This window comes from Capsicum annuum, chromosome 9 (assembly GCF_002878395.1).
Source record: "Capsicum annuum cultivar UCD-10X-F1 chromosome 9, UCD10Xv1.1, whole genome shotgun sequence".
NCBI classification, from domain to species: Eukaryota; Viridiplantae; Streptophyta; class Magnoliopsida; order Solanales; family Solanaceae; genus Capsicum; species Capsicum annuum.
In genome coordinates this window covers 200,997,865-201,018,301 of record NC_061119.1, presented here as the reverse complement: position 1 = coordinate 201,018,301, position 20,437 = coordinate 200,997,865, and the positions used below count along the sequence as shown (strand labels likewise).

General features: G+C 30.5%; 1 protein-coding gene across 1 annotated transcript; it reads left to right on the top strand.

Annotated features, from left to right (window-relative positions):
• Nucleotides 1–8,766: 8,766 nt before the first annotated feature.
• Nucleotides 8,767–18,491, top strand: LOC107878233 (protein DETOXIFICATION 40). The gene is made up of 7 exons (XM_016725153.2): nucleotides 8,767–9,741; nucleotides 10,506–11,137; nucleotides 15,227–15,283; nucleotides 15,573–15,811; nucleotides 16,788–16,906; nucleotides 17,006–17,092; nucleotides 17,893–18,491. Exons 1-7 carry the CDS (start codon nucleotides 9,424–9,426, stop codon nucleotides 17,956–17,958), a joined length of 1,518 nt encoding a protein of 505 aa, XP_016580639.1. The 5' UTR covers nucleotides 8,767–9,423; the 3' UTR covers nucleotides 17,959–18,491.
• Nucleotides 18,492–20,437: the final 1,946 nt, after the last annotated feature.

The following is a 20,437-nucleotide window of genomic DNA, read 5'->3' as shown; positions in this document are numbered from 1 at the left end:
TTTTTAAAATAATACAAAAAATAAAATTTTTTTTAAAAAAAATAAATTAATTAATAAGCTATAGTTTTAGTACTATTTTAATTATATTTATTTTTGATTATTTATAATTTTATTATTGTATTTTTTAAAAAATTAATTAGTTGTTATTATATTTATTATTATTATTATTTTATTTATTTATTATTATTATCTTTTATAATAGTAATTTTATATATATATATATAAAAAAAAAGAGTTTCAAAATTTAAATTTCCCTATCAGATAATTTCTTTTAACTGTTCCCCCTCCTAACTATTCCCCCCAAATATCTTATATTTAAGGATTTTCCCCATCCCAGACAACCTAGAGACTACGTACATTCTACACACCTACAGATTATCACTTTGACTATCAGACAAAAAGGACATTGAGAGAAAAATAGAGAGACAGGCACTGGGAAAGAAAACATAAGACAAAAAGAAAATCAAGAGTGAAGATCAATATAAGTTCAAACTAAAGAGAGTGAAGTCGAATCAGAATCACGTTCAAATTTTCGATAACAATATTCGAAGTTTCTGCTTCAGATTATCAACAGGTTTTATTCTATTGTGTATTATTCACTTTATGAATTTTTATAGTGAAAATTCAAATCATGTTCAAATTTATGTGAATGATTATATTTGATTACGTGAACTTTTATTGTCACATATTAAACAGTAAATATATCAAATGCTTTTATATATATATACATATATATATGTGTGTGTGTGTGTGTGTGTGTGTGTGTGTTCAGTAAATGTAAATGTGTTTAGGCATTAAAATTCAGTATGTAAATATCATCAAGTAAAATAAAAAAGAAAAAAAAAGGCGGACATAACAAGATATATTGAGATATAGAGGTGGGCATTCGGATTGTTCGAATTGAATATTTAATATCGATTCGATTTTTCAGTTTTCAGATTGACGAAAATGACAACCATAACCAAACCGAAACAAATTTTATTAAGTTCGATTTTTACAATTTCGTTTCAGTTATTTCAAATTTCTATTTCGATTTTAAAGATTAAAGTAGTGAGCATTTAAAATTAGTAATATTTCTAGAAAAATAATTTCTTTTCAAACCTATTTTTTATTTTCAAATATAATTAATTCAACATGCATGAAATCACCGTGATAAAATTTAAATACACCAAACAACTTCATTTCAAACAATATTTCCAAGTAGCAACAACAAATAAAAGACTCACCCATAATCAATCTCAATCTAAGTGCTAATTTCTAATTACTCTGTTAGATACTTAGTAGGTGTTTGACCATAAAAACTAAAAAAAAATGAAGTTAAAGTTGAAATTATGTTTGACCATGTATTTTTGAAAGATGTGTTTTGACTTTTGAAAAGTCTTTCTTAAATTTAATTTTATACTCCAAATTTTTTAAAACTACCAAAATTGACCAACTAATTTATCTACTGATTTTACTCATGAATGAAAAGAATTTCACATCAATAATGGAAAGGGTCCTGAGCTTAAAAATGAAAATATTTCTACAAATAATGAAAATATATCAATCTTTTAGCTTAAAAATCTTTATTTGTTATTTGAAAATGTCTTTTACCGAAAACAATATCTTTCAAAAATATATCCGAACTTGATTTGTTGTCCATCAAAAATGTCTCCAAAACTCATATAAACCATTTAAGAACCTTTTATGTAATATTATAAAAAATAAGGTTATATCTAATAAAAAAAAACTTGGAATTAAAGTTGAAAAAAAGTGAAAACAACTCAAAAAAAAATTAAAATGTTTTTGAACTATCTATGACCAAATACCATGATTCCATAAAGTGAAAAAAAAATCCGAAAAAAATAAAAAATAACTATGGCCAAACGGCCTCTTAGATTTAGCCTTTAGGGTTTCTAAATATATATATATATGTAAATTATAATATATTATTTACTCACTATTCGAATTTTCGGATTATTCGAAAATTTTTTTTGGAAATCCGAACATTGAATCATTTAACGAATTTCTAAAATTAAAAATCAAAATTAAAAATTCAAATCAAAATAAAATTTCGATTCAATTTTTTGATTTAAATCAAAATATGCCCCACACTACTGATGTATGCCTATGCCTGTAATTACGGTGCAAATACAAAATTCACCCTTCCTCACAGTTCACTCACATATCTTCAAAATAAGGTACACATACCACACAAACCCGTATTCACAAAATTCATCTTTTACACACACTAAACATCCCCAGTTGAAAAAAAATATGCACAGCTTCACATCTCACACGCAAATACACATCAAAATGTAAATCAGTGAACGGAGAGAATTGAGAAGAGGAGGAAAACAGTGTTAATTGACCACTCCCCGGAAAATCCATTAAAATCAACCCCCGTGGTTGATTCCAGTGAAACCCACCGGAAAACTCTCAAATATTCTTCAACTGGCAAACTGACTCCCCATCGGCGCTATTCCGGCGAATTGTCGCCGAAAATCTCCCTCAAATCTCGCCGGAATCCGCTTCTATGCCGGCGTCGCACCCCTCTCCCCTCTCCAGCGCCAGATCTGGCCAGAACCACCACCACCGACGAAGCCCCATGGCTGCCGCCCCTTTCCCGTCGTTGGTGAACCCCCCTCTCCCCATTCCCGGCGAAACCAGTCGGTAACCAATTCAAAACCGGCGACCCACAGCCCGCACACACCAATCTGCGCACAAACCCACCGAAAAATGTACGCACGCATTGATTTACGCACTGCTACACATATATACAGTGATCAACGCACATAGTAACACATACATACAGTAAAACGATGGGAATCGAAATGAACAAATTTTGTTAATTATTCTTGAATTATATTGGATGAAATTTGTTTTCTTAAAGATGATGTTGGTAACTTTGGGCGGTTTAGTGGTTCCACAGTGTAATGTGTGAAAGGGAAATTTTATTTTAAAAGTAGAGTTGTTGCTAGTAGATATTAATCTTTAGGCATTTAAAAGTGATTTTTATTTATTTCTATTCATTGTCATTAATAAGGTTTGATAATTATTTAATTTATTATAAATATATTTACATTATAGAAATGTTTATTAAGATCTAATAAGATCGATCAAAATTTAAGTGATTTGAATTATTTATTTTTTAGTCAGAAATTTGATTTAAATTATCTGTCTTTTAGATAGAAACTAGTTTCTCTTATAAAGAAAAGGATTTTATTTATTGTATTTCAATCAAGAATCAAGATGATTTCTCGTCACTTTAAGAGAAATAATAATTACTTTTCTATTCTCTCTATTCTTCTTTTTTATTCTTTGTTATTTTATATTGAAGAATTAAAAAATTCTTCATTATTTTTAATGTTGCTTGTTCTCGTAATAAATTGGTTGGATCAGCTAATATTGAGATTAGATCCCTTAAAATTTGAAAAGTATAAAAGGTGAATATGGGTCCGTTCACCTATCATGTGATATCTTGAAAAGATGTATCAATAAGATGATTACATGCTCATTCATTGTCAATCTGCATTTGACATTCATAAAGTTGTTTGTTCAATAAAATTGAGTTAAGAACATAAATTTCAGACTGTGTAATCAAGACAATTCATCTTGATGACGATGGTTTGGCATTAAATGCCTTCGATACATAGCTAAATCATTACTAATGAGAACAAAGTTTTATGTGTTGGTCTGAAATATGATATGTTGCATACAATAGCACTTGTATGCATTAGATCAATAAATTATAATTATTTCTTCTCTCTCAATTGGTTCAAGGTCAAGAACCAAATATTTCATCTAATAATTTTGATGTGCGGTATACGATTAATGAATATACCATGATGCATAAAGATGGATTCTCAAAGAAGATGAAGAATATATGTTAGTTTTCCTAACATAAAGGGAAGATTATAAGTGGCTATGAAATATGTTAGGAATTATCACCAGATCCTCATTCAAAAGATAATTTCTTTGATACAATATTGGCGTAATATTATAAAAGATTACGAGGATCTGAATTTTACGTTTATTTAAGTATACTGACATAGAAACATTTATCAAGTGATATGAAAGAATGCATCTTGATAAGCATAACACTTATTTGATTTGCAATCCAGACACTTGAAGATGTTACACATGTTGACATTGTCACTTGACAATAATCTATATGAAAATCCCTAAAGAATTCAAAATGCCTAAGCATATAAAGTTTCTGAAAAACTTGTTTATTATCCTTGTAAGGGATAAATTGATGGTCTGAATATTGTTGAAACTCTTGAAGAGTTTTCAAAAGTAATAAATTATTTGTTGAAATGAGAAATATACCAAATCGGTTTGGTTATGAAGTATCATATCTTAGTGCAGTTAGTGCACTCATGTATCTTGCAAATGCTACAAAGCTTGATATAACCTTTTCAATCAATTTGTTAGCAAGATATATTTCTGCTCCTATTAGGAGATATCGAAATGGGATAAAATACATGAGCTTATGTTATTCTAAAGAATGCAATCCCGATCTTATTGATCATGCTGATGTTTGATACTTATCTGACCTGCATAAATCTTGGTCTCAAACATGCAATGTGTTCACATGTGGGGCTACTGTCATATCTTGGAGATATATAAAACAGTCTATCTAGCTACTTCATTGAACCATGATGAAATAATAGTTATTCATGAAGCTAACCGAGAATGTTTATGGTTAAGGTCCATGATACATCTCATTCGAGAAAAATATAGTTTGAAATGTGACAATGTACCCATAGTTTTATACATAGATAATGCATCATGCATAGTACATCTTAATGGAGGATTCATAAAAGGAGATAGAATGAAACACATTTCATCAAAGCTTTTCTACATACACGAGTTACAAAAGAATGGTGATATTAACGTGCAACAGATTCGTTCAAGTGACAATGTGACTGATTTATTCACCAAGTCTCCTCCAATTGCAACTTTCAAGAAGATGGTGCACAAGATCGAGATGCAAAGGTTCAAGGATGTTCTTATTAGGGGGAGTTAATACGGGCACTGTACTCTTTTTTTCTTACGAGATTTTGTCCCATTGGGTTTTCCTTGCAAGGTTTTAATGAGGCAGCCTATATGCATATTATTAGAGATGTGTACTCTTTTTTCTTTACTCAATTTTTTTTCCATTGAGTTTTTTCTTGTAAGGTTTTAACGATGCACATTATCTATCTAGATATTTAAAGGGGTGCTATAAATGTATTTACATTATAGTGAATGTCTATCAAGATCTAATAAGATCTATCAAGATCTAACTGATATCTATCAGAATTTGAATTATCTGTCTTTTAGTTAGAAACTAGAAGTATTTTTTCCTATAAATAGAAGAATTTTATTCAATGTATTCTCAACCAAGAATCAAGATGATTTATCATCACTTTAAGAGAAATAATAATTACTCTCTCTATTCTCTCTACTCTTCTTCTTTATTCTTTATTGTTTTATAACATAATCGCTTTAATTGAATATTGTTCAAGTATATTATTAAGCTTAAATATTATTTCAAATAAATAAATTTATTACGAATTTACAAGAGATAAACTAACGCCTTTAACCTTAGGCACAAATTTTAAATAATGTTTAAAGTTTTCGTCTCAATTAAGAATGCGATGTACACGTCTTTTAGAGACATTTTAAAATAACTCAAGGATGCAATAATGCACCTTAACAAATATGTTGTAAAATTAATTTTTCATCGATTTAATACAAGAGTTTTTAATAATTTTAGTATAATAAAATGAGCGAATTTAGGTCTTTAAACATAATTTATCAAAATAGTTTGAGTCAAGATATGTCAATAAAAGCGACCGTGCTAGAACCACGAGACTCGAGGGGTGTCTCACACCTTCCCCTCGGTCAACAGAATTCCTTACCCGGTCCTCTGTTTTCGCAGACCAATAAAAGAGTCATTTCCTTTTGACCAGGAATTCAAAAAGGTGACTTGGAACACCATAACTCAATTCCAAGTGACGACTCTGTAATAAAAATAATCTCTATTCAAAACCGTCGCTTTAATTAAAAAAATCCTTTGACTTTGAACTTCCTTCGAGCGAAAAGGGGTGTGACATGTAGTTAAACGTATGGAAGTGACTATTTACCGGGTTTTTAGTTTTACGTGCTCTTTTCGTAAAATTATTTTAGTTTTAGGTATTATTTTTATCCTTTTTCCTTTAAATTATTCGAAGATGAGTCTTGGAATAACTAATAAAATTGTTGCCCATATAATTAGGAGGTTATGTATTCACGGCGTGAAAATAGCAAATGAAAGAAATACAAATATTATACAAAATTTTAATAACAATTAATTATAATATCTAAGTGTAATAACCAACGTACGTAATAAAAGAAATGGGATAAGACACAAATACTTTCAAACTATACTTAAATCTCAATGATTCACCTAAAGCTTACACTGGTACTATTATCCCCTAAATTTATATTTTTTATCTTTGTGCTCTTTTATATTAACGTGGTTGACAAATTACAAAATATTTTGTGCTTCTTTTGTGCTGACATGACAGTTATATTAGCACAAGAAGAATATAAAATACGAAAAAAATGAGCTTAAAGGGTAACAGAATTCACGTAAAGTCTAGATGTTTCAGTGAGATTTTAAGAATAGTTAGGAGTGATACTTGTGTCTTATCTCTAATAATATTAAGTCGACAAATTCTAAATTGTAGTTTAAAAAGATTCTTAATGTATTAATTTGTTTTTCTGATTTTAACTTAATATGAAGTTTGATTAAAAAAAAATGAATTTTCTGATTCTTAAATAAAAGATATGTAGAATATATTAACATATACTTTAATCTTTTAATACTCTCTCCGTTTTATAATAAATGAATTTTTGAATTTTGACACACATATTAAGAAAAAAGCATTAAAGACATAAATTTAACACAACTTTCATTTTTATCCCCCCAAAAGAAAAAGTTTACTTTGTAATACCTTTTCAAAAGTTAATGATTGTCAAATCATAAGGGTAAATTTGAAAAAAAATTCAATGATTCACTTATTTTGAAACACCAATAAATACCCTAACAATTTACTTATTCCGAAACGGAGGAAGTATTAAATATATCATATGAAAATTTAAAATTAATATCAATAAAAGAAAAAGATATTTTTATTTTATACGGATTAAGAAAAACAAATAAATCAAAGCTGATTTAGTATGGTATGTTATATAAGTTAGAACTAAAGAAAATAAATAAATATCAAGAAGATACGTAATTAGGGACGGAGCTAGTGTGAATTGTGGGGTTTGGACGAATGTAATAACTTTTTCGTAGACTCTGTATTTATATTAGAGAATTCAATAAATATATATAAATAATAACGTCTGAATCCCCAAAGATGATGACTCAGTGATTAGGAACAAGGCGAAAAAGCCTTCTGCTGTATGAGGATGTGGGTTCAGACCTTGTCCTTACCAATGTTTATCCTTTTTAGCTTGAAATCATTGTTCCATCTTAAATTGAGAACCCTCAAACATCAAATTCTGAAATTTTTTTACATACACGACGAATGTAAAATATGAATCGGACATTACGAGTACGAAGAGTTTAAAATTTATCTCATTTTTGCTTTTTGTTTTTTCACCGATATCCGAATTCTATTTTATGACTGATAAATTTTGAGTTTGTGCTGAAAAATTTTACATAAGAGAAGTTCCTATTTCTCACCTGAACAAATATTCAACTTTATTTATTTTCTCCATCGCAATTTATATGACATAAATAATATCTAAAGGTCAATTTTTTTAATCATGATTCTAGAGATATAACATTTAATATTTTTGAAAAATAATTACATATTTAAAAATTATATAAAAATATTATAAATTATAAAAATTAATAATTTAAAATATTTTAAAATTATGCATATAAATGATGAGATTTTTTTTTTTTTTTTTACCTCTTCAAATTTAAGCTATGTGTATAAATTGGGATTTAAGCAATTATTAAAATACTGACATAAACTGCATAGTTGGTAGGTAATGACGGCGATTGGTGTTGCATTTCTTTAATGACCTTCACCACTCTTTACATTTCGGTTATACTATTTTAACTTGTAGAATCCAAAAAGGTATAGATAATCATAAAGAAAATGGACCAATTGAGATACGACACCAAACTTGAATTTGTTTATGTAGCCAAATTGAATACTTCGACCATCCAGGAAAAACAAAAATCAAAATTTAAAGTTTTTAAATTTTTGTAGTTAGTTTGAACAAATATCAATAATTAAATTTATATAAATTCTTATAAATTTTTATAAAAAAATTGAATACGCAAAGTAAGTTTGAATCAAAATTCTTATATTCTTGTGAACTCGTAGATTACATTTTGAATCCATCTTGTTCAAAATAACTCGACTTCCAAGTTTAAACTTTGAAAATAGAAAAAAATAACTCGACTTCCAAGTTTAAACTTTGAAAATAGAAAAAAATTATTGATAGAGAAGACTTTTTTCTATAAGTAGCTCAATACAACACAAAATCAAAATTAATCAAATCAATATTTTTAAATACTAACAAAAATTTATTGCACTAAAGCTCTTTTTGTGTGCGAGATTCAGAAATAGATTGGATCATAAAAATTTATTATATGTAGTTCTATCTTATACTTCTGTCAAAGGTATTTCGATGATTTTAATCGGAACATCATAATGACATGACAATAAAATAGACTAATGATTGCATTACTTATGTAAGCATTATAAATATATTATGTTTTAGATTATACTTATGCACTCTATCAAATAATCCCTAAAAACCATACAATATAACACAATATCATATAATATCATACATTATGAAATCGTTCGAAACAAACATCCAAACAGAAGTGTCGGGTAGGAGCAACATAGTTCACTCAGACCTCATTCTACAAAAAGTTGTACTCTTTCTATGTTCACTTTTCACATTTTAGTTGTATTCATAAAAATTCTATTTCCGCCACTGAAGATCCAGACTATTATTGATATGTTTCAAAATTTTTATTTTTTTCATTTCATAATAATTCAATTATTGAAATATTTTTTAGTGTTCAAAATAATTAGTTTGTTACTTTTCAAGATAGATATTAAATTTTTTTTTTAATTTTATTTCTCATTAATTAAATTTTCAAGTTTGAGTTTCAAGAAAAGTTAGTATGATTATTATTAAGTTTTTAGAGTTTAAAAAGGATAAAAATAAAAAAATATAATTAATTTATATATATTTTTATTTTTAATATGTGTGTCAAATTTTAATAATTCAATTATCGTGGAATCGGGCAGTAATAATCTACATAAGCACTGACGTTTGTTTGTTTTGTTTCCTCTATATGTATCTATACTCACTATTACTACTACATTACAAGATTCTCCCATCTTTCTCTTCATTCTCCAGTCGCCGGAATCAATGGCTTCTCTGGTAGACGACATTTACGAGCCATTTCTATCGCCTCAATTATCCGAAACTCACAATATCGAATCGAGCAACGAGCTTGAAAGTGTTCTTGTAAATCCTGAAATAACTCTATGGAATAAACTCCGGTTAGCTACATGGATCGAAATGAAGCTCCTCTTCTACCTCGCTGCTCCGGCAGTTATGGTTTACATGATTAATTATTTCATGTCTATGTCGACTCAGATATTCTCCGGTCATCTGGGTAACCTTGAGCTTGCTGCTGCATCACTTGGAAATACAGGGATTCAAGTTTTTGCTTATGGGCTTATGGTAAGTGTTGTTTTTGTTATTGTAGATAATGTATTTGATATATTGTGTGAGTGGAGAAATTGGAATTGTTATAAAAAAAAAGGAGAGGAAGTTGATATCGGTTGATGAAAATAGGTTCTTTGAGTAGGAAGGAATTCATGATTTAAAGATTATGAATTTCTTTATTCTATTGACAATTATATATTTGTATGTAATCTGTGAATTTCTTTGTAGAAATATATGATTTGTGCAAAATTTAGTGAATTCAAAATTTGGTCATGAATTGTTTCACTTCTTTTCCGGAGTTTGAACTTGGGAAAACATGTTTGGCCATAAAATTTTATGAAATTGAACTGAAAGTTGAATTACGAAATGTTCATAAATTTGAAAAATACTAAAAAGTTGTTTTCAATCCAAATTACTCACAGAAATTGAAAAATAACTCCAATCATCAAATATCATTTTTTACTTTGAAACAAAAATTACTTTAATCAAATGCTCACAATTTTTATGGCCAAATGCCCGCTAAATATGAGTGAAATTGTACTAGGGAACAAATTTTGGGCCTTTGAGCATGAAGAAACATAGGTGGATTCATGATCCGAAGTTTATGAGTTTCCTATATTCATTCACACCACACATTTATATACTATAATTTATGAATTTCTTAGTACAAATAGAGGATTTATGCTAAAGTTACTGAGTTCGAACAAATTCAGAAATTATAGTATTTTGTGATTTATGTTCATTAACATGCATGTTTTTTTTTGTATTGTAAATGACAGTTGGGCATGGGAAGTGCAGTAGAAACACTATGTGGGCAAGCATTTGGAGCAAAGAAATACGACATGTTAGGAGTTTATCTTCAAAGATCAGCAGTCCTGTTAACTTTAACAGGAATTTTACTTACGGTTGCATACATTTTTTGCAAACCAATTCTACTCTTTTTAGGCCAAACTGAGCGAATCGCAGCAGCAGCATCAGTATTTGTGTACGGTTTGATCCCTCAGATATTTGCGTACGCTATCAATTTCCCAATCCAGAAGTTCCTTCAAGCGCAGAGCATTGTAGCACCTAGCGCGTACATTTCCGCAGCTACATTAGTGTTGCATTTGGTACTTAGCTGGGTGGCGGTATATAAGATCGGACTAGGGCTACTAGGTGCATCGCTCGTGTTGAGTATGTCATGGTGGATAATTGTTATAGGACAATTTGTGTACATTGTGAAAACTGAAAAGTGTAAACAGACATGGAAAGGGTTTAGTTTACGGGCATTTTCTGGCCTACCGGAGTTCTTCAAGTTATCGGCAGCCTCAGCAGTGATGTTGTGCTTGGAGACATGGTATTTTCAGATTGTGGTTTTGCTTGCTGGTTTGCTTGAAAATCCTGAGTTGGCTTTGGATGCCCTTTCTATTTGGTAAGACCAAATACCTCTGTCTATTACTTTGGGTAAATTTCATGAAGCCCCTTTTCGGCTTTGTATTTGAAAAATAATCATTGTCATCGGGTTTCAAATTTCACAGTACTGTGATTATTTTTAAATACAAAGCTGAAATGTGGTCTGGCTGCGTACTTATTTGAATTCCGTACATAGCAGGAGTTTTAGTTCACCGGACTACACTTTTTAAGGTTGAAATGTGGTTATTTTTGGGCCACAAGATAGCTTAGGTTTACAATAAATTGTTATAATTGGGGTGTCTTTAGTTTGAGAAGATATCGAGTTAAGGGAAAATCAGAAATACTATAAAAATATCTTTTGAAATTTTAAACCAAATTAAGTAAGTTAATTTGGTTAAAATACATGTTTTTTTTTTAATCAAGTTTCACGATAAGTTCTTTTGTTTTTAATCAATGCATTATGAATAAATTCGCTCAAGTACAATGAATCGAAACTTTTTGTTTTTTTGTATCAAGTTTCACAATAAATTGCTTGTCGCTATTTATCATATCTTTACGGTCTACAAATTAAAATTCTGATTGATTGCGCTTATCCTCTTTTATCGTATCTTCCTTCTTAATGTGACATTTTATTTTTCTTTATTTGACATTAAAAATACTTACATAATAATATATTAAAAATCCATTATGAATAATTTTGTTAAATTTGATAATCGAAAATAAATAATAAGCAATCTATCGTTAGAAAAAAAGTAGTTCAGTGTACTAAGCTTCTGCTATATATAAGGTTCGATGAAGGACAAATCACAAAAATCTATTTAATGTAGCTTTATCTTGTATTTTTAAACTGTTTTCACGATTAGAATCTACGATCTTCTGGTCACATATTAAATGATATTTGTATAAATTATTTTTTCACAATGTCAGTATATATAATTTAATTTTTTAAAATAACTAATGGTCACCTGTACGAGACACTTAGGACAAAAAATACCAGCCTGTGTCTGTTTGCAAATAGTAGAAAAATAACTTTTGGATCCATTTTTTTCTTCAACCAAACAGCAACGGAGAAAAACTTTTTCTATGTTTGCACAGAAAAAACGTTAGACCTACTTGGCCAACCTGCCAAAATAAGTTCATTTTATATTTTCTTTTTGAAAAAAAAATGCTGGGTGAATATGTTTTGTTTTTTGCTAAATTATTTGAAAAGTTCTTTCACTAATAGGTTGTGTTTGACCAATATTTTCAAAAAATATTTTATGAACAAGGAATTTGATATTAATTAATTTGATAAATATGAATTTTGATATGGTAATCTTGTCTTACACCGGGTACATTTTTTTGATATGTTAATCTTGTCATAAAAATGAAATACATTTTTTTTAGCTTCTGTTAAAAGCTGAAAAACAGCTTATATTACTAGAAATTAATTGCTTTTCACCAAAAGCTTAGTCAAACACTTTTTAGTGATTAAATGTTATATATATATATATATATTTTTTTTTTTTCCTTTAAAGCAAACATTCCCTTGTATAACTTGTCATGTTCTGTGGATGTAGAATTGTTCTAATAGTTTAATTTCTCTCTTTTCAAAGCGGAAAATGAATAATAATATAGCGAGTCAATACATAAAAATGACCCTAAACTTGATACCAAATTATAACTTTAACCTTAAACTTTGACAGTGCACAAATATGACCTTTAACTGTTCAAAACTGCACAAATATGACCTCCAATCATACGAGGCAAAACGCGTGTTCAACACGCAAAACTGAGTGCGTCCAGCTTAAAATCTAAGGGCATAATACATAAATATGATCTTAAACTTTGACAGTGCACAAATATGACTTTTAACTATTCAAAACTGCAAAAATATGACCTTTAAATGATCCTTCATTATTATTTTTTTATTATTTTTGGCTCAAAAATGAAAATGACATCTAATTTCTTTTGTCATTGCGAAAAAAGAGCAATATTGAAGATTTATTAATTAGGCAGGTTAGCCTCATATGAAAAAATCGAGCGGGTATGTATATATATTATAAAGCAGAGGACGAATTTAAGTTATATAATATATCTAAATATTATTTATTTAAATATTAAATTAAAGATGAAACTATACTAATAATAAAAAAATTATAGTTTTAATAAAATATTATTAAATTAATGTTATTAAGGATAGAAGTAGTATATTAAATTAACGTTATCAAATTAAAGTAATTAAAATGTTATTAAATTAACATTATTAAAATGTTATTACATTAACGAGGGGCGGACCTACGTGGTTGCCATGGGGTTCACCCGAACCTCCTCGGTAAAAAAATTACGTTGTATATATATAAGATAGAAAATGTATATTTGTGTATGTATATTAATGTTGAACCACATGAAATAAGACACTTAGATAGCCTAGTGGTGTTATTTGCTCTTTTTGGGCGTTTCCTTCAGCCTACTGTGCGGGTTTGATCCTGTTAGTGGCTGTTTTTTTTCTAATTAAAAAAAAGTTAGGTGCTGCTGCTATAGAAATAAATAAATAAATAAAAACTAATAATAATAATTTTTTTAAATTAAAAAAAAGTTAGGTGCTGCTATTATAGAAATAAATAATAAAATTATTATTATAATAATAATAATAATGAAAACGAGTTGTTTTAACACAAAAAATAAAACTTTGACAGTGCACAAATATGACTTTTAACTATTCAAAACTGAACAAATATGACCTCTTTCCAAGTCAGCCCTTTTAACGACGTGGCACCGTGTGATTGGATTATCTTCCACATGGGCGCGAGTGAGACTCACGCATGGGATTGCAAAATCGGAGGTCATATTTGTTCAGGTTTTGAATAGTTAAAAGTCCTATTTGTGCACTATCAAAGTTTAAGGTCAAAGTTATAATTTGATGTCAAGTTTAGGGTCATTTTTATGTATTAACTACTCTAATATAGCAATAGAGAAACAGTACTAAAAGCAAGTCTGCTTTAGTACTAACACTACAGCTTATAAATATTAAACTTATGTTAGAAAAAACAGTGCCATAGCATCTAGATTTGTGTACTACTAGCTCCCCGTCCCATTTTATGTGTCATCATTTCCTTTTTACCCCGTCTACTATTTTTTTAGTACTATTTTTTTATTTGATTGCAATATTATTCAAAAAGTATTTGAGTTATACACCGATAATAATTAATAAATGATATTTTGACATGACAGAAATACAAGGTAAGACTGCTTACACACCCTTGTGGTGAGGCCTTTCCTGGACCCTGCGAGCTATGCGCACCGGGTTGCCCTTCTATATTTTGACATGGTCAATGTGATCAAACTGTTATAGCAAGTTACTTATCATTCATCCTAGGTTACCGACCAACGTTGACTATAATTATTTTTTAAGTGATGTGATTATATATGTAAATGTTGTTTATATTTATATTATTTGAACTATCCAAAAATATTACCGCACCTGTGTCGGATCCTCCAAAAATGCACTCAACACTTTTGAAGAGTTTGAGCAACATAGGTCTACATGTTGGTGTATAAAACTTATCTCTTCAAAAAATATTGTATACAAGAAAATAGGATCCAACTTACAAATGTTGTTCAAAATTAATTGTTGTTCAATGAACTAAAGCTCCTGCTATACGCTGGGTCCGATTCAAAATTAACTGCTCTTTTAGCTAGCATTTGGCCATAGATTCCCAAATAAATTAATTGCTTTGGGTGAAGTTTCACCATGTGTTTGACTATAGTATTTTGGGAAACAAATTTCACTTTCAAAAGTTCACAACAAATGAAATTTGGCCCAAATACTAGTTTTTTCCGGTATTTGGGAATTTGAAATATTTGCCAAATAATGGCAAATTGTATGGCCAAACATTATTTGCCTAAGTTTTTTCCCAAAAACTACTTGGGAAATCTATGGCCAAACGAGTCCTTGGTAAAATCAGTTAAACCTACTAATGAACATCAGTGAATAATAGAAAAAGTAGTACTTTATAGGATGGTTCTTTCATTACTTAGAGGTAAGTTTAATTATTTGTAGGTTACAAATTTTCAATTGCTAACCATTTTGCCTTTTCCTTTTGTGTTTGGTGGGGAATAACTCAAGCATGACAATCTCTGGTTGGGTCTTCATGATATCAGTTGGATTCAATGCAGCAGCAAGGTCAGTTTTTGGTTTTAACTTTATTTTTTATTGTTGTTCATTTGTATAACAATAGAAACAACAACAGATCCAGTGTATTCCCATAAAGTGTGGTCTGGAGAGTGTAAAGTGTACGCTATCCATATTGTTGTTCGTTTGTATTTTTGAAATAAACTTTTGGTTACATAATCTTTTTGTTTCTGCAAATGATCGTGTTTTCATCAATGCTGTTCTTTTGTAAAGAAGTAATGGCATCAAACTGGCGCATATGTTTTACGTACTTACTTTAATGCGACATACTGATGAACAGTGTGAGAGTGAGCAATGAACTAGGAGCAAGACATCCAAAATCAGCAGCTTTTTCTGTTGTCGTGGTTACATCGTGGTCTTTCATTCTCTCAGTCATTGCTGCAGTCATCATTCTTGCATTGCGTCATCTCATCAGTTATGCCTTCACTGAAGGTGAAGTTGTGGCTGAAGCTGTCTCGGATCTTTGTCCATTGCTTGCGTTTTCCCTCATACTCAATGGAATTCAGCCTGTCTTGTCAGGTAAGCAGTTTACTAAACATCCTCCTTTACAATTTGACCCTTTGTTTTACTTGAGAGCAACTGGAGTGATACTATGCTGTCGGTGATACACTTAATGAATCGCTTCTCCCATGGACAAAAAGAAAAGGGAAGCCGGTGCACTAAGCTCCCGCTGTGTGTGGGGTCCGGGGAAGGGGTGAATCACAAGGTCCATTGTACGCAGCCTTACTCTGCATTTCTGCAAGAGGCTGTTTCCACAGCTCGAACCCCTGACCTTCTGGTCGCATGGTCAGACACAATTCTTTGAATTCCTAACTAGTTTTATCACCGAGAACAAATCAATTTTTCTTATAGACCATAGGTACTATATTGAATTTGACTCAGATTTAGGATCGATATATATTGAGTTTGATGTAGAGAACTAGAGATGAAATAGTTATCCCGGACTGGAGGAGACAGATTTCCTGCATATGTAATGAAGTGTAGCACATATCATAACAGAATTGATCTGTGATGAAATTTGTAGATTTAAATCTTTGGCCCTCAAGTTTCTCAGCAAATGCCCTCCTTCATATACTAATATAGTATTACTACATTGTCGGACACTGTCAAACGGACGATTCTGAACAAGGTCTAAAGGCAATGCAATCAACTGATCATTCTTTGAATACATCAAATAACAAACGTCCATTCAAAAATAACAAATTGAAGAGATAAAGGAAAAAGGAAGCACAAGCAGAGGAAAAAGATTTCGTTAAAGAAAGAGAGTAAACTTCTTTGGTTAGAGGAAACTAATGAAATTGTCAATGGTGGTACTACTACACAAGTATAGTCATCTAAATGCTTCTCCGTAATTAGGTCTGAATACGAACAACATGCTTTATTCTCAAGGATACTTTCTTGGAGTCTCAAATTCATAGCACCTGTTGACAACATGATTGAGAAACACTGCCATTTTTAACATATCTGATGAAATTCATGTACATAATTCTTGAAGGTGTGGCCGTTGGCTGTGGATGGCAAACCTTCGTGGCCTATGTCAATGTAGGCTGCTATTACGTTGTCGGAGTTCCATTGGGTGCTCTTCTCGGCTTTTACTTCAAACTTGGCGCTAAGGTAATTTCACCAATTTCCGTTAATGTTCTCCACAACCAAATCGTTAGTTCCAGTCTTGTCATTATAGAAAAAATTACAACATTGCTCTGGTGCATACAGGGTATATGGTCGGGAATGCTCGGAGGGACTGTGATGCAAACAATCATTTTAATATGGATCACTGCTCGAACTGATTGGAATAAAGAGGTAAAACTCTTTAATTTGTCTAGTGCTTGTAATCATCCTGTTAGAAGTACACAGCATTTTTTCAAAATATCATTTGGTTACAAAAGCAGAGGGTCTATCGGAAACAACCTCTCAGTCTTCACAAAGTAGGGGTAAGGCTACGTACACACCATCTTCTCTAAACCCCACTTGTGGGATTACATTACATTGGATATGCTGTTACCATTTGGTTACATAACTCCTTATGTTTATTATAAAGTCATCTTGTTGCCTATCTATTATAGATCATTTTTTGGAATACGTTGGTACTTGGTATAACTAGGAAATTAAGTTCAAATGTAAGTTAGTTAACAACATACATAGTGTAATCCATAGGTGGAGTATGAGGAGGGTAGAACGTATGATACCTTCCCCTACCCCGTGAAGGTAGAGAGATTGTTTCCAAAAGTTCCTCGGCACAAGTAACACATATCAAAGCAGTTTTAAAAAGAAAAATACGGAAGTTCAATATAGTTAGGATATCCTTAATATATCATTACCAATGTTGAAAAGGATCTCTACTTTTTTACTAGTTATTATCAATATAAAACAATGAATTTAGATGAACAGGCTCTTAGAATACAAAAATATGGTGCGAGCATCCGTAACATGAATTGAGATTTGAGGCGAATCTAGAGTAGGTTCAATGGTTCAACTGAACTTGTTTTCAGCTTAACCCATAAGGGGGTCGTGCCAAAAGAATAATAAAACTATAATTGTGTGTAGATTAGAGTCATTCTGAATCTATTGATCATAAACCCTACATTCGCCTTTGATTGCAGGTGGAATCAGCTCAGAGTAGGTTGAAAAAGTGGGATGATAAGAAAGAATCAATTCTAGAGGAATAGATAAATTTTGGATGGACAAAAAGGAGGTTCATGCCAAGAGGTTTCTCTATGTTCTCTCACAAATGAGGTTTCAACAAAGCAAATAATGCAGGACTAATACCATTTTTGAAATGAAGATGACCAAGAATCAAGATTAATCATGCAGGTGATGTAGAAAATGTTGTCAAGGTCCAAAAAGTATTTAGATTATTATTATTGTTATTATTTTTTGGGTTTTGAGGAGGGGGTGTTGTGGAAGAAATGATGGTTTCTTTGGACTTAGGAAGATAGTATGTATGTTGAATATTTGTACTACTGGATGGGCCAAGAGAGACCCAAAACTAAATTAGATGGAAGAAATAATGGGAGGACCTCAAGCTATTGTTGGGTAACGCCAATATTCTGTCTATCGCAACACCCAATTGATGAGTAGAGGATGGCCCGTGTTGAAGTCATGATCTATCATGGTACTCGTTTGATAGGTTTGATTACGAAATATAGTCGTGCTCTTGTTATCAATTATATATTTGGGAATGATGATTGACGATTGCTCCTTAATAAACAGTATCAGAACAACTAAGGTCATATGTTCACTTAGCCAATATCTACATTTATCATTTTCATACCACAGTTGGTCTAATCAAAGTCGATCAACAACTTATTACAAGAAAGAAATAACAAGAATATAATTATTATTTTTATTTCATAATTAATCCCATCAAATACAGCCAGCTACCTCTTACACGAGAGAAATGGCAAAGTAAACATACAATTACTTTCTTTCTGTTATGAAATATAAAGTAACAACAAAAAGAATGGAGAGAAAAGAGAGCACTTTTTGGAGAGAAAAGAGAGTACTTCTTGTTCTCTTGAGGAATTTCTTGAGGGGTGAATAACAATGAAAGAAATCCCTTTATTTATGGGGGAAAACTAACTTTGTCCTAAAGTTAGGGTGTTAAAACTTTTTAAAAAATAGGCATTCACTATATATGACAATACGTTTATAACACTCTCCCTTGAATGTCTATTTGACGGATAATGTGGCTTATTAAAATCTTACTAAAAAAACTCAGTGAAAAAAAATCCAATGAAGGAAAAAGAGTACACATCTCTAATAATACGCATATAGGCTGCCTCATTAAAAACCTTACAAGGAAAATTCAGTGAGACAAAACCTCGTAAGGAAGAAAGAGTACAACACGTATTAACTCCTCCTAATGAGAACATCCTTGAACCTTTACATCTCGATCATTCGCACCATCTTCTTGAAAGTTGTAGTTGAAAGAAACTTGATTAGTATATCAGTTACGTTGTCATTTGAACAAATCTGTTGCACGTTAATATCACTATCCTTTTGGAGCTCATGTGTATAGAAAAACTTTGGCGAAATGTGCTTCGTTTTGTCTCCTTTTATGAATCTTTTCGTAAGTTGTGCTTTGCATGCTGCATTATCTTCATATAAAATTATGAGTACTTTATCACATTTCAAATCATATTTTTCTCGAATGAGATGTAGACCTCAACCACACACTCTCAGCTTGCTTTATGAATAGTTATATCTCAACATGGTTTAATGAAATGGCTATGATAGAATGCTTTTGTAGATCTCCAAGACATGGCAGTACCCTTACATATGAACACATAACCTGTTTGAGATCGAGTTTTATGCGGATCAAATAAATACCCAATATCAGCATAACCAACAAGAACAGAACTACAATCTTTAGAATAAAATAAGCTCATATCGATAGTCCCTTTTAGGTACCGCAATATGTGTTTGATCCCATTTCAATGTCTCTTAGTAGGAGCAGAACTATATCTTTCTAATACATTGACCGAAAAGGCTATATCATGACTTGTAGTATTTACAAGATACATTAGTACATCAATTGCATTAAGATATATATATATATATAAATATAAAATCAATCTAATTCGATATATTTCTCATTTCAGCAAATAGTCTATTGTTTCTGGAAACTCTCCAAGAGTTCCAATAATTTTCAAGTTATAAATTTATGTGATATAAGGATTATAAATAAGTTTCCTAGAAACTTTATATACTTCAAACATTTTAAATCTTTAAAAAGTTTTCTTATAAATTTTATGAAGTGACAATATTTAGCATTTCATGTGTGACATCTTCAAGTGTCTGGACTACAAATCAAATAAGTTTTATGCTTACTAAGATGCATCCTTTCATGTTACTTGATAAATATTTCCATGTCAGCATGCTTAAATAAACGTAGAATTCAGATCATTGTAATCTTACGCCAATATTGTATCAAAGATATTATCAATAATATATTATTTTGTATCGGTTCACAATGTGATATAACATTTTGAGATCTCATCAATTTATTATTTTCAGGTACCTGAACCTTTCATAAGGTTTCATGAAGTGTTATGTCGTAAGCTCTTTAAGAGCATACTATCTCTTTATTATGATTAATTGCTCATTCTTTTCCTTTTCAAGAATTATTACTTTTAGAACCGATTG